The sequence below is a fragment of the Chelon labrosus genome (assembly GCF_963514085.1).
Source record: "Chelon labrosus genome assembly, chromosome: 10".
NCBI classification, from domain to species: domain Eukaryota; kingdom Metazoa; phylum Chordata; class Actinopteri; order Mugiliformes; family Mugilidae; genus Chelon; species Chelon labrosus.
This window is the reverse complement of record NC_140360.1, coordinates 26,956,937-26,970,124: the sequence shown is the minus strand read 5'-3', so window position 1 is coordinate 26,970,124 and position 13,188 is coordinate 26,956,937. Positions and strand designations below refer to the sequence as shown.

The window sequence follows — 13,188 nt, the reverse complement described above, 5'->3', positions numbered from 1 at the left end:
CTAAACTTCTAACATATTATAAACAGTTGAATAAGTGCTTAAAATAGCAAAAAATAAGTTCAGAGAAATACCGTAACTGGATGATTGACTGAAAGTAGATTTGCCAAAAGTGTAAAGCTGTCCTCCAATTTGAGATAATTTAACTTCTTGGCCTGACATTTGCCAGTTGGAGAAGATAAACTATTTCCAGTAAGATAAAAGTGATTTTCAGCATATAATTTTGCCTGACAATCTTGTCTGGCTAGTGTAACTTTTTTTTAGTCGACACTTCAAAGTCTTCTTTGTGTCTGAGCTGTGACTGTGTGGGAGAGGAGAAGAGGGAGGAGACGGCGCACTGCCTCTCCTCAGAGAGTTGTCTGGGAGTGTGTGTAGACTAGATGTTGTTAGACTTAGAGATGTAGTAGAAGGTTAACCCGACTAAACTCCAAATCAAAAGCTCCACACGACACACTGAGTTTAGATATACAGTCTTTATCCACATCTGCTCTCCTGAATTTATGAATTTATTTCCCTCAAGAGCAAAAAATATTTAAAATAGACTGCCGTACATGGAATATCTTATAGTGGCAGAAAAACATACTGCACATATTGTAACTCAAATCTTGCACTGAGAGGCAAGGGACTTCAGTTACAGATAACGATGGTTCAACATGCAGAAAATATTGCATGTGCCATAAATATTGCACTCTGTACCTTGATAGTTTTGGCAGAGATAATATTGGACAGGTTCTTCTTGGCCACCTGAGAACCCTTCCCTGTAGGCAAGAAGCTCGGTCCCTGTGAGGATTTGATAAGAAACAGAATTGTTATCAAAACGCAACATGTAGCAAAAACAGCAAATGACTGCAAAGAAGGCCAGGCAGGAAAACTGTAAATGATCACAATAAGGAGGATACAACCAGAGGGTGTAAATCCCCAGTATATCTGTGCAGAAGATAAGAGTGCAGCTAATGTAAATGGCATTTATTTTGAACTGTACTTCTGGCGTCAAATTATCTACGAAGCCTGAGTTGCCTTCACGTGTCTGTAACTTGCCTTTGGAGCAGATTAGCTATGGTTAATAAACCTTGAGGTTTACTGACATTTATGTATGATGATGATGAAAGTTCAATTTTGTCTCCGCTCCACCTCTTATTCCCATGGTGCTCTCATGGCACAAGCACATCTTTGGTACACTCAGGGCTAATACATTTTAAAAGATGTTCTTGAACTGTCAAATAGTACAGTTCAAAAGAGACACTCTGATCTTTTATCTTTAGTGATGAAAATACTCTCTTGCTGTTAAACAAATCTTCAGACGTAATATCTAATATATAATACAGCCTGACTTTATAAAACATTCTGTATCCAGCAATAACTCCTTATAAATCCTTCAGCATGGTTTGTGCATCCCCTAAATGCTCTGTCAGAATCAACCTGTGGTTCTAAGTGTACCTGGAGGGCCATGGTGTGGTCACACAGGAAACTCTGGTATTTCAGGGGAATATGGATGCTCTCTTTGGGCCGGAGATAAACCCTGGGACCAGGAGCACCCTCCTCCAAGTGGAACATGTTCTCCTCCAGCGGGGTAGGAGTTTTGGTTAGTTCTTTAAAGTAACGCCACTCCTCTGTGTTAGTGATGACACTGGATGGAAAGATTAAAGGACAGGAATGAGATAAAAGCAGCCTGTCACATATTTTAGTAGATCCATGTGGGATCAGAGTTGGACTTGTGACGAAACCAGAAATCAATCTCTCTGCGGAATACTGCAATGTTGTTGTTTTTTTTACTCACTGTTATTATGTGGTGCTGAACAGAACAAGAATGTACTGACAGTTCTGCTAAAGTCTGGCTAAAAATACTGTGGGTGGTGGTGAAGATGCTCAGGAACACGAATTGCGATAACTTGAGCACAAACCAGCCGTTTGATCTCAGGTTCAGATGACTTTCCAAACACAGGTCTTTGGAAACAGGACGTTGCTCGTTCATTTAATATAAATATAATACAGATAATGAAAAGATTTAAGCCTGATTTTGTTTAAACCCAACAAATTAGCTCTCCAACTTGTATTTCAGACTAATTCTGTCTCTGTATATGTAAAGCCAGTGAAGGGATGTTAGTGAGATGCTGACTAATGTAATGCCAAGTTGTGTCTAGAAGAAAGCTTAAAAATATAAAGTTCAGCCACATCTCGACACCAAATCGGTGCAAAATGACATCAAATCTGATCAATACTGAGCTTCTCATCTCATGCTTGGGAAAAAAAATCGAATGAACTTCATATCATATCATAAATGACTGCATTACGCCGTAAAACCGCTATGACAATGCTTAAATAAAATCTTTTATCTATGTCCAAGAGAAAAGCACAGAAAAAATAATACATTCTCCTTTAGTGTCTGCAGTAAAATGGAAAAATAAATAGTCACCACTCATTCTTAAAAAGTGATTCTACCAAGGTAAAGTATGGCCAACAGTACAAGTGAACTAAATTTCACGGTCAGGCAGTCACACCACCCACACACAATGCTTTGCTTTTAATTACAGGCAGCAGATATGGAGGTCAGCGAAAGTCTCCCATCACTCCCTAACAAATGGATTTCCATGGAGAGAAGAAGAACAGCAACAGATAACACTCCAACAGAGGGAAGTTCTCATCTCTACTATTCCCTCTTCCTTTGAATGCAAAAATTTCACGCACAAATACATAAAGGGGAGTGCAGCTTTAGACTTCAAAGGTTCCAAGACACGGGCGTGGAGAGGGGAATTTCTCTCGGAGAGCGAGAGTTTATGAATTTTTCAGGGCCCCTCCTCGCCTAGCATTAGGTAAATATGCAACAGTCAATTCCATGAAATGCATTTGGAGATTCCCACCTGTGCACTTGGAATAAAAACACTTTGCTTGTGGCTTATCATGACAAGAAAGAGAGCCTGTGTGTATCTGTTTCACCTGAGCCTCCATTATAGCCTCCATATTTAACGAAAGACAGTAAAACAAGGTAGGAGGTGAAGAGCACAAACAGACTGAGCCAGAGTGAAAAGAGAGGAGGAACAAAATGAAGGAGACGACTGAAATGCTTGCAAGAGAAAAAAATAAATGACGGAAGAGTTGAGAAAGCACAGATAGACAAATAATGAGGGAGATGATGAGAGAGTCTCTTATTTCTATTCTAGCCACCAGTCTTGGCTCACGCTGCGTCCAAGCAGCCATGCAAAATGGATGGCAACAGGTAGAAAAGGTGTCCTCCGCGTCAAGAGGAGCCTCTGGGGCTGAAACCACTGCAGACATCAAAGCAGCTAGCCTAGCCTTTCACTAAGTACTCTCCCTTCAAAGCTCGATGCTGGATTTCTGGTTGAGGGTCAGACTTCTTTCTTGTTTGTTTCTGTGGAACAAAGAGCTGACCCAAGGCTGTGTTTGTGTTCTCAAGAAAGCTCCGTGTCAAATATTGGCTGAAATATTGATGAGGAAGTAACAGCAGCGTAACCTCTGTGTGCCGACCAAGCTGCAGTTCAGGGAGTCCAACATAACAAAGGCACTGGGGAGGCTATGTTGTTTTTTTCACATGTTCTGGCCCTTCAGAGTCATGGCAGAGTATTACTGCACACAAATATGTTACTGCCATAGTAAATAAGTTCAGCTAATAAATTGGATCCATCTCACCAACAGATACACATGTGTCAATAACATATACAGTATAGGGATGCAAGACGAGGGCTGAATTTGGATGAACACGTTTCAGGAATTCTCACTTAACACAACAAACTGCATGTCATCCCCTCTCTTTCTCACCCATGACTTCCTGTCTCTCTTACTGATCTACCAATAAAGGCATAAAAAACTCTCATAAAGATGTTTGCCAGGAAAAGCATTTTTAAAGACAATACATTGGTTAGGCAGTGCTTTTATACTCAGTGATCTGTTATCTTCCCTGATGCAGCATAGGTTACTATAATGATATACTTCAGTAAGAAGTGGACCGCAGTTGTGGATCTGGAAATCCAGGTCTGAACGCGAGGCTACCTCGCTAACCCTGTAAATCCTGCTTTTTATTACAGACCTAAGATGTTTCCCACCTCTCCGCTCACCTTCACCCACCAGTTAGCTCCCACAGTACACACCACTGGTGTGTACGGCACAGCGCTCTCAATTTGCCAGATTGTGTTTGTGCATCTGTAGTCAGTCTGCTACTTATTTTTTTTTTTACCATGCCTGAAATCCCGGGCTCCCTCCACTTTGTAATCCCATCTAGTTGTTGTTACCTTGTGGGAAAACTGGGTCTGATTCAAGCAAACTTGTTTCTGTGTCACACTCTAAGGTCCTAATTCTGAGCCTGTTGTGTCTGTGTGATCATGTGGGTGTTGACATACTCAAGACTGCTGTTAGCAATGAAACAAAACAAATCCTGTTGTACTTTTAAATACATTAATACAGTATAACTATCAATCTGTCAGTCTGAACCCTTCGTGTTTTCATATCTCTTCTATGAAGACGGCAGTCAAATACAGTTCAGCAAAACACATAGCAGTACTGCTGATCTATGATGAAATACCAGAGGGTCATAAAATATAAACGTGCTCTTAGCAGAGCTGGACTTGGTGAACTCAGAATTTCACTTCTGAAACCCACCGTACTTCAGCAGAAGTAGTTAAAATGCAGGGGCTTCCTTCTTAATTTACACATTTCAGGCTCTTGGTAGAGGTGACAGACGGTTTGGTGTAAAGTGTCATACTGCTTCATCAGGAAATAAATAATCTAACAGGGTGCTAAGCCAGCCAGAGGACAGATGCAGGGATTGATGACACTCAATTAGACCTGGTAGGCCCGGTGGCCGGACTAATGCTGTAATGATTCATCCCTGGTGCACGGCAACCTTTGTTGATCATCATGATATATGTTAATCCAAAAACAGGCATGAGCAGAATCCATAACAAAAGACTCAGAACGGGGGATTAGCAATGAGGCTAACAGGAGGAAACAAAGACTGTGGATACCTTACATGGTGCATGCAGGAAACATCAGCCATCATGGCTGCCACGTGTGGATTAAAGAGGATGCATGCATAAAATGTGTAATGCACGGATTCACATAAAACATGTCGATATCAAAGAGTAAAAATCAAAGAATAAATGATGCATCAACTACACACAATCCAGATGTGTCTAAATAGTAAATAGAACCCATTCTAAACACTAAAAGGAACAGCACATGTGCAAACATGCGTACATTAGCACATACCTACACACACATCATATTCAGACCAAACAGCAACCAAGCTGTGAAACTGACTCACACAACCTCGATAAAATGCACACAAACAAAATCTTTATGACGATATCACTTCATCTTTTCAGTGTTGATGTATTATTCTTTTAGTGGTAGTAAGTTCTGATAATGATTCTGGTTTCTAGTTCCACTGCACTTCAAGTGCCAGGAATAATATAATATACTTCCCTATACAAAGCATAAATGTGATAAGGATGTTTTGTTCCATACTTATGTGCAGCATTTAGGGGAGTCTATTAGCAGACAAGGAAAACAGAATTCGTAATTAAGTTTTTATTAGTATATAATCACCTAAATAGTAGTACTTTTGTTTGAATGTGTCCCTTGTAAAAACCAAAAGCTGACTCCAAAAGTTTGTGTTTTTATGTACACAGTCCAATCAGCATCTCAACTGCTGCATGCCACCAAATACTATACTGTGGTTCTTTAAACTTACAATCTGAACAGAAACAAGACAGCTGCACTGCCAAAAACAACATGCTATCTCTCTCAACTTGACCTGTCAGATTCCCAGTGCTGTTTAAGATTGGGATAAATAATTATCTTATCACAGCTTTCCAAAGGTTCTCCCTGATGTCTGTTATGGAGTGTTTTTTGTAGCTATGCAACTACAACAGAGCCAAACCATGTGACTCAAAAGAGTAAAATAATTGCACTCTTCAACTGCAACAAATCAGCTCATTTAGATTTAACTCTCATTGTCCATAGTCTGATCACAGAGGACAATCTGCCAAAATGTGTCCTGCAAAAAAAGACCCTTTTGAAACTGTGTTAATATTTAGCTACAACATTCAGTAGTATCCAGTAAGTGCGACAATAGACAAGCTACACCTATCAGGCATAACATTACTCATCAGAGAATGGACATGGGCCTTCTGAGGGTGTCCTGTGGTGTCTGGCAACAGAATGTTGTTAGTGGGGGTCTTTGGGTCCTATGGGTTGAGGAGAGGGGCCTCTGTGGATCATCTCACAAATTCTTGATCAGTTTGGGATCTAGGGAATATGGGATAGGGCGTTCTCCTGTTAGTGGTCATAATGTTATGCCTGTTTGGCGATACTGATTTTTAACAGGTGTGTAGATTGCCATCTATTGTGTTCTACTTCTCGCGTTAATGTATATTAACTAATTAATTGTATATAATACAATACGTGACACCAAGTGTAAATTTTCAGGAACTGTTGGAAAGTCTGCCTGTCAGTTCAAAGAAAGTTCTGGATTATATATATCTCACATTGAAAAAGGGTCAAATGTAAGGACACGGAATAATTTCCCAAAGCAGGATGAAAATAGGTCCTAAACACTCTCCAGAGCTTTACCATCACCTTTGGAAACACATTCTGAACGTGTGAACACAGTTTCACAGTGGAGGGTGGTTTGTTACGGTCTGATAATGGAAAACGCACCGAGCAGAGAAACACATGCTCACAGTTGGTGTGTTAGACTGGGGACATGCCTATGAACTTGTAAAATCCGTCCAATTTTAAAAGTGATTAACAAACACATCTCATCCACTTCAGCGAAAAATATGCTTTCACCAAACAAATGGAGGCGAGTGTCGACCTCACACAACCTCGCGGTTTGCACAAGCTTACCTGAGCTCAGGGTCGTCACTGTGAATGGTGATGGTCTGAGGCACATTAAAGGGATTTTTAAGGACAAACTCCATGTATTCAGCAGAGCCCAGGCCGGCATAAAGCAGGTGCTGGGTAGTGATGGCCTGGCTCAACATGTTGGCGATTCCTTCCACTTTACCGCGCTCCTCACTGGGTTTGAAGTCATGAGGTTCTCTGTGCAGCTTCCTGTCCTCCTTGGTCCAATCCTAACACCCAAGAAAAATGGCAAGAATGAAAGGCATTTAACTGTAGCACTAGGCAATGCACTATATTAATTGTTATCCAAGCCGTCAAATATCATCAGTTAAGTACCATGAAAGAGTAACACTATATATCAACTGAACTCACTTTCAGTGTTTGGATTTGAGTTTAGCGATGGTCAATGTCAAAGAAACTAGGAACTACAGCCACATTTTAGAAAATACAGTCCAGGTTGCAGTAAAGCAGGTTTTTGCTCCGTTTGACACAAGTGAGCTTTACGGTTTTACATTTTGCTTCACAGTTAAGAACTGTGGACATGGAATGACCTCCTTTTAATACCTTTGGGCAAATACAATCCCATAAAGCTAAGCTTTCCATCAACTCTGAAACACTGAAACACAGGTGTTAGTGAAATGAATCAATATTACTTTAGAACACTTTAGAAAAGCAAATGGATAAGGCGGTTGTGTTTTTATTATTAAGACAGTCTTTCAGTCTGTGACAAACATGATGAATTAGCTATGTAACATTACTAAATTTGCAACTGTGAGCGTTTTGAGGTGTAGTCTGTTGGACTCAGATCATTTTAATATAAGAAATGGAGCAACAAATCACATAATGTCTGGAATTCATGCCAGTAGGTACAATTCCCTTAAAAATAAACCAAACTCTCCAAACTGAGTTTCAAAACCAGAATGGTAAAGTTAATTGTACAAAACAAATATGACATTGAGGTTTTCCACAGGTCTAGACACCTGAAGTTATCCTGTTCATTAAACCTGGTCCAAATGAAGTCATGGATTTCAGGCCAGAAAAGTCTAATTCAAAGTGAATTGCAAAGCACTTCTAAAAATCTTCTCCCAGTGCTAGTGGGACTCTGTTATATCCCACATAGTACTGGCTGTTACAGAGGCGTGAAACAACTAAAGCGAAGTTCTTACCAGAGGAAATGCAAGGTGTAAAACGTCTAGGACAGATATGCACCACAGCCAAAATCACATTAAACATGTGCACTCATGGTGAAAGTACAAGAAGAGGCTTGGGGTGGAGGAGCAATTAATACATTCTTAGTACAGAATTAAAAATACTGGCAGGCTTTCTGGGAGACGCTCCACACCTCTGAGAAGGCTCCCTCGTGACATGTTTTTGGTTGCCTGGGTGAAATTCAGTGAAGTAGACACACAGGGAAAGACTAGTGTAACTAGCTTTTGACAAGAGTAGCTATTTTTGGCTACTCTTGTCAAAAGGCTAAGTTTGACCTCACCGTAGCCTTAGCGGCTTTAGCATCTTCCCTGCCCTCCCGCTGATGCACGGCAGCCATGCAGAGGAGCTTCCGGCGCCCACTGTTGGGTTCTTTCAGGCTGCGCTCTTCGGGTACGATGGTGTCAGCTCTGATCCCACTTCTAAACAATGGCTTCCGATCCCCATCTATCTCCAGTCTGTGTGCTTGTGCAGTGTTCCTCGCTGTGAAGTAGAAACAGGCTGCAATCATGAATATATTTACTGAGCAGAGTGGAATCGAATCTCTTTGCCATTTTGACCATATGTTCTAAAAACCCTCCAAATGTCCAAGAGAGAAAGAGAGAGGAGCTGACAAATTAAAGTATTGTTGGAGCACTAGAAACAACAGCTTGTTCACACACAACAGTCCAGTCAAACAACTGGCATCCCGACAACTGGGCCAAAACCCAAATGTTGGATAAACAAACTCACACTCTCCTCCCAGTTTATCTTTCACCTACAAGGTCATATGCACTCTACAAGCACCCAAATACCTAATTAAAATATCTGATTCATCTACTACACACTCAATGATACATCCTCATTTTGACCATGCAAATTGGCCCAGAGGAAAGTGCTGATGAGAATTTGGCTAACTCTGCACTTTGAACAACACTCAGACATGAACAAACTTATAACTCAGAGCTGCCCAAATTATATTTTTGTTATCTAAAAACAGCTTTAATCTTCCTTCGCTCAGTAGGCACTGCAGCAATGGGAAGATAAACTCGGACTCAGTGAAAGTGGCCACACATCTTAAACAGAAAAGCAGCACAGTGTAGAGAAAAAGTGAGTGGTACATCAGTGAATGGAGGACGAGAGAGATGAGATTAAGTAAAAAGAAAATTACAGAGAAAAAGAGACACGAGGCTTATGCAAAGTACTCCTTTATTTAAGCATTACAGGGATGTTCCCTACTGTATTGCTTTTCACCACACATCAGACTTTTACTAATTCCTTGTGTGTTCAGAAGTTTTTTAGGGTGTTGTAACCCACTTCTGTTTTGTCCTATACTACTTGCAATGCTTCTGTATTTGCAGTGCATTTGTTGATGTCACATACAATATGTGATCAATCAGGCATAACATGAGACCACCTTCCTAATACTGTGTGGGTCTCCTTGTGCCTGTAGTGTCTGGCAACAGAATGTTGTTAGTGGGGGCCTTTGGGTCCTATGGGTTGAGGGGAGGGGCCTCTGTGGATCATCCCACAGATACTTGATCAGTTTGGGATCTATTGAATTTGGAGGCCAGGTCAACACCTTGTGCTGTTCTTCATGTTTTTTTTTGAGTAGTTCCTAAAGCGTTTTTGTGTGTGTGTCTGTGTCAGGCTGCATCCTGCTGGGGATGGCTGCTGCCATCAAGGAGTGTCATTGCTATGGGGTGGGGGTGCCTGGTCTGGTCTAGGTGGGTGCTAAATGTCAGGTACGTGTCATCTTGATAAGATTCTTTCAAAGCTAAGAAAGCAGAGAAATGGCAAGCTTTCATGTGTTATCGAAAAATGTGAAAACCCATGAGAGATGCGTGCAGTTTATTTTGAAAAATCATAGTACCTTAGTCAAGGTTCAAGAAGACACTATCTTGCATTTATCCTGGGGATGCAACAAGTACGAATCAACATATTAGTCAACTGTGAAGTTCAAAGTGCTTTTCTAGATGTTTTTGAAATTCAGGATTCCTATGTCTGTGGTCAGGAAGCCAGCCCGACTTTGGCCGCACAAAAATTTGTTTTGTTTCTTCTTCAGGATCAGTTTTAGATTTTAACGTGTGTGGCTGACTTACTCCAATATAACAACTTTCCATTGTGCAGCGTAGAGTCGAAGGTGAGCAGGTGTGCTTGAGATGCAGGTGGTGGTGGGTGGCGATAGAAGCGAGGGCGGCTAATTTGCGTATTCATAGATCCACGCATACTAAACAAGGGGAATGGGTAGAGTTACATCCGAGCCATTTTCAGGCATGAAGGGATTATATTCATGGAAAAAAAAAATCTAAATATGTAAGACTGATGAGCAGAGATGACTTTTTATGGTTTAACCAATGCCAGGATAGGAACTTTAATTTGCCTTTCCCTTTAGCTGCCAGTCCACTGTGCTCTCATTGAATTGGTAATGAAAAAAGCTAGTGCAATCGAGGTTGTCTAACCTGCCAATCAATCAAGATCCTAGTATCCTTAACTAGCCATACTGAAATTTACACACATTAGAAACATGCATAAAATGCATCTGCTGCATTCATTAGTACTGAGGTAATTTACCTCAGACTTTGGACCTTGTTCCTTTTCTTTCTGTTTTCCCTCTCCTAGTATCACTCCGAGTCTCATTATCACAGAGTCACTGGATCAGCTGCCAGTCACCTCACCTGATAGTGTCTGGCTACACTGTACCCTTCAGAGCCATAGGCAGGTAGAACGGTAGTGGTACAAGAGTGTGACATAGAGTGCGCACACGCACGCACACAGAGTCCGGCTGCTCTGTTCAGTGTGGCTTACTGTTGTGACTGGACCCCAGTGAAAGCAATTAGGAGCACTGTATGTTTAAATGGTGCAGGAGGGTTTAGTGGAGCAAGGGAAGGAAGATTTCGGAGTAAAAGGGAGAGACAGGTGGTGGTGCAGGGGAGGAGGGTGAGACAGAAACACAGCAAACACTGAACAGGCCGTGTTTGTACACTAACAAGCACTGTGTGTTAATGACTGCAGCGGTTACATGTGGGACAAACCTATCCATGAATTAATTTGTAAACATGTCTTATACGCTGCATGTTGACTGTCTTGTACTTCCAAATGCAGAGCAGCTCATCAGGGCTTTAGTATGTTGTGTGCGAAGAAACGCATGTTTTGAGATCATGCAGCATTACTAGAGTCTGTTATGTTATGCTAGGCCTGTGAGGCCTACTTGACATTATTCGATATTATTATCTGCCTGTTTTCAATCTGTTTCTTATCTCCCACATTGTGTGTGTGGGATCGTGCACATTTGAGGTCAAATTTAGGAGTAGCACACCAGTTGACTGGTGATGGCTTGTCTAATTGAGGAAAAAATTGGTTTCCCCAGTGTGTGTGCCTCTGCTTGGACTGTGTGTGCACACTCACACTGAAAGACACAAGACAAACAGGACTGTGGCTAGCCACCAGAGATGCTTCTGCAAGCTCAATTAGGTTGAAAATTGAGCGGTTCAGCGGTGCAGCCAACAGACAGAATGTGAAATGGATCTGGTTGAGTTGATCAAGGCAGGCGCATGGTCACCGCCCAGATGAAAGACACTAATTACTCTGCGGAGCATGATACAAGCACATATGCGCTTATACGTACACTGAAAGATGAGTGGGGGGAAACAGGAAAGTGAGGTTGCTTATGTGGTTGGAACAGAAACACAGACACACTGAAGTCAATGGACTGTGGATTGAAGTGCTTACCATTGAGGTGGAAGATGTTTCTTGGGGACAGGCTTCCTCCTCTGAAGCCACTGGTGACCTCACGAGGTTTGATGACGTGAGAATGAGACGACATCAGGTCTGCTGCCCTCCTCCTGATAGGATCTGCAGGGCACCCTGTGGTAGAGAGATGCAGTTTTAAGTTTGATATTTTGATTAGACAGTATTTACGTGTGAGACACCTCACATACCTCGGGCAATTCATCACCTCAAACTAATAATAAGGGATGTCATCTATTTCATTTTACAGGCTGCAGATTCTCCACAAGGATGTCTGTATAGTCCTTATCAGACCCGCTCTGTACATGCTCACCTCCAGGTGAGGAAAGTACCTGTTATACTTTTAACACTTGCGCCGTACAGTACTGGCAGTGAGGGCTTTCATGTCAGGTGTAAGCTGCAAATGTTATTTCTTTTCGTCTTCCAAACTGTTCCAAATCATTATGCAATTGATATTTCAGGGAGGTTTGAGTAAAATGAACATTTGGTTTTTGAGCTTTTTAGCTATCTGGTACCAATCTCAGACGGAGTAGATCATGAGTGTGCCAGGTGGATCTTTATCTAAAAAGGGGAAATTAGCTGAGGCTGTTCCACATTATTAAGTAATTCTCAGGTCGTACGCAGTTGGGGGAGCAAGAAAGAGCTTTCTGAAGATGAAAAACATGAAATAGTGCAACTTCTTGCAAAAGGCAGGAAAACCATCAGTATCTTGCAAAACCTGAAAGAGCTTGTTGAACTGTGAAAAGATTAGTGTGTGATTCAGAGACACGTTTGATGAGATAAAGGTTTATTAAAGAAACTATTATAAGGGCAGATATAAAAAGGTTTTGTTGAGCAACAAACAGGTCTCTGTCTCTGAAGTTCTCGTATTTTCCAGAGGCTGACAGCTGTACACGAAGACTCATTTTTATTCAGCAGTGAGTGCCCCGCTATACCGGTGGTGCAAATGGAACATGGAGTATTGACTGTGGCTGAAATATTAAATGCAAACAGTTTTAGTGACTAACTTTTCACAGGGGAACTGCATAGCACCAAGGTCTCTGTTTTCTGTTTCCACGTTTCAAATACTGCTAGGAAGCCTGAAGTCCACTAATGGTTGGTAAAGCAGTACTGTATCTCTTATTTGTGTGCTACAAACGACATTAAACAACAATTCCCAGGCTCAATAAAGCCTGGGATTCAGTGCTGGTTCTCTGTGGTTTGTAAGATTTGTAATGTGCTGCATTCATCTGTTTGACCACTCACACTTATGTCTGGACCAATCGCTGTATGCTTATGTCTTGTGCTGAGAAAAGGGAGCTAAAAAGACCTTAAAAACAGTTTAAAAAACTTCAGTTTCTCTGTGTGGAGACACAAAAAAGGGGCTCTTCTTCCAGCAGTCATTAGATCCATAAAAAA

At 41.4% G+C, this 13,188-nt stretch overlaps 1 protein-coding gene across 1 annotated transcript in view; it reads right to left on the bottom strand.

Annotated features, from left to right (window-relative positions):
* The window catches only part of nphp4 (nephronophthisis 4), a 30,766-nt gene extending 18,047 nt beyond the window's left edge, over positions 1-12,719 (bottom strand). The window contains exons 1-5 of the mRNA XM_084553515.1: positions 11,773-12,719; positions 8,345-8,544; positions 6,859-7,085; positions 1,435-1,624; positions 694-777 (exon numbers count right to left, since the gene is read on the bottom strand). Coding sequence (XP_084409641.1) covers positions 694-777; positions 1,435-1,624; positions 6,859-7,085; positions 8,345-8,544; positions 11,773-11,995 — 924 coding nt within the window. The 5' untranslated portion in view covers positions 11,996-12,719. The remainder of the gene's footprint in view (positions 1-693; positions 778-1,434; positions 1,625-6,858; positions 7,086-8,344; positions 8,545-11,772) is intronic.
* Positions 12,720-13,188: the final 469 nt, after the last annotated feature.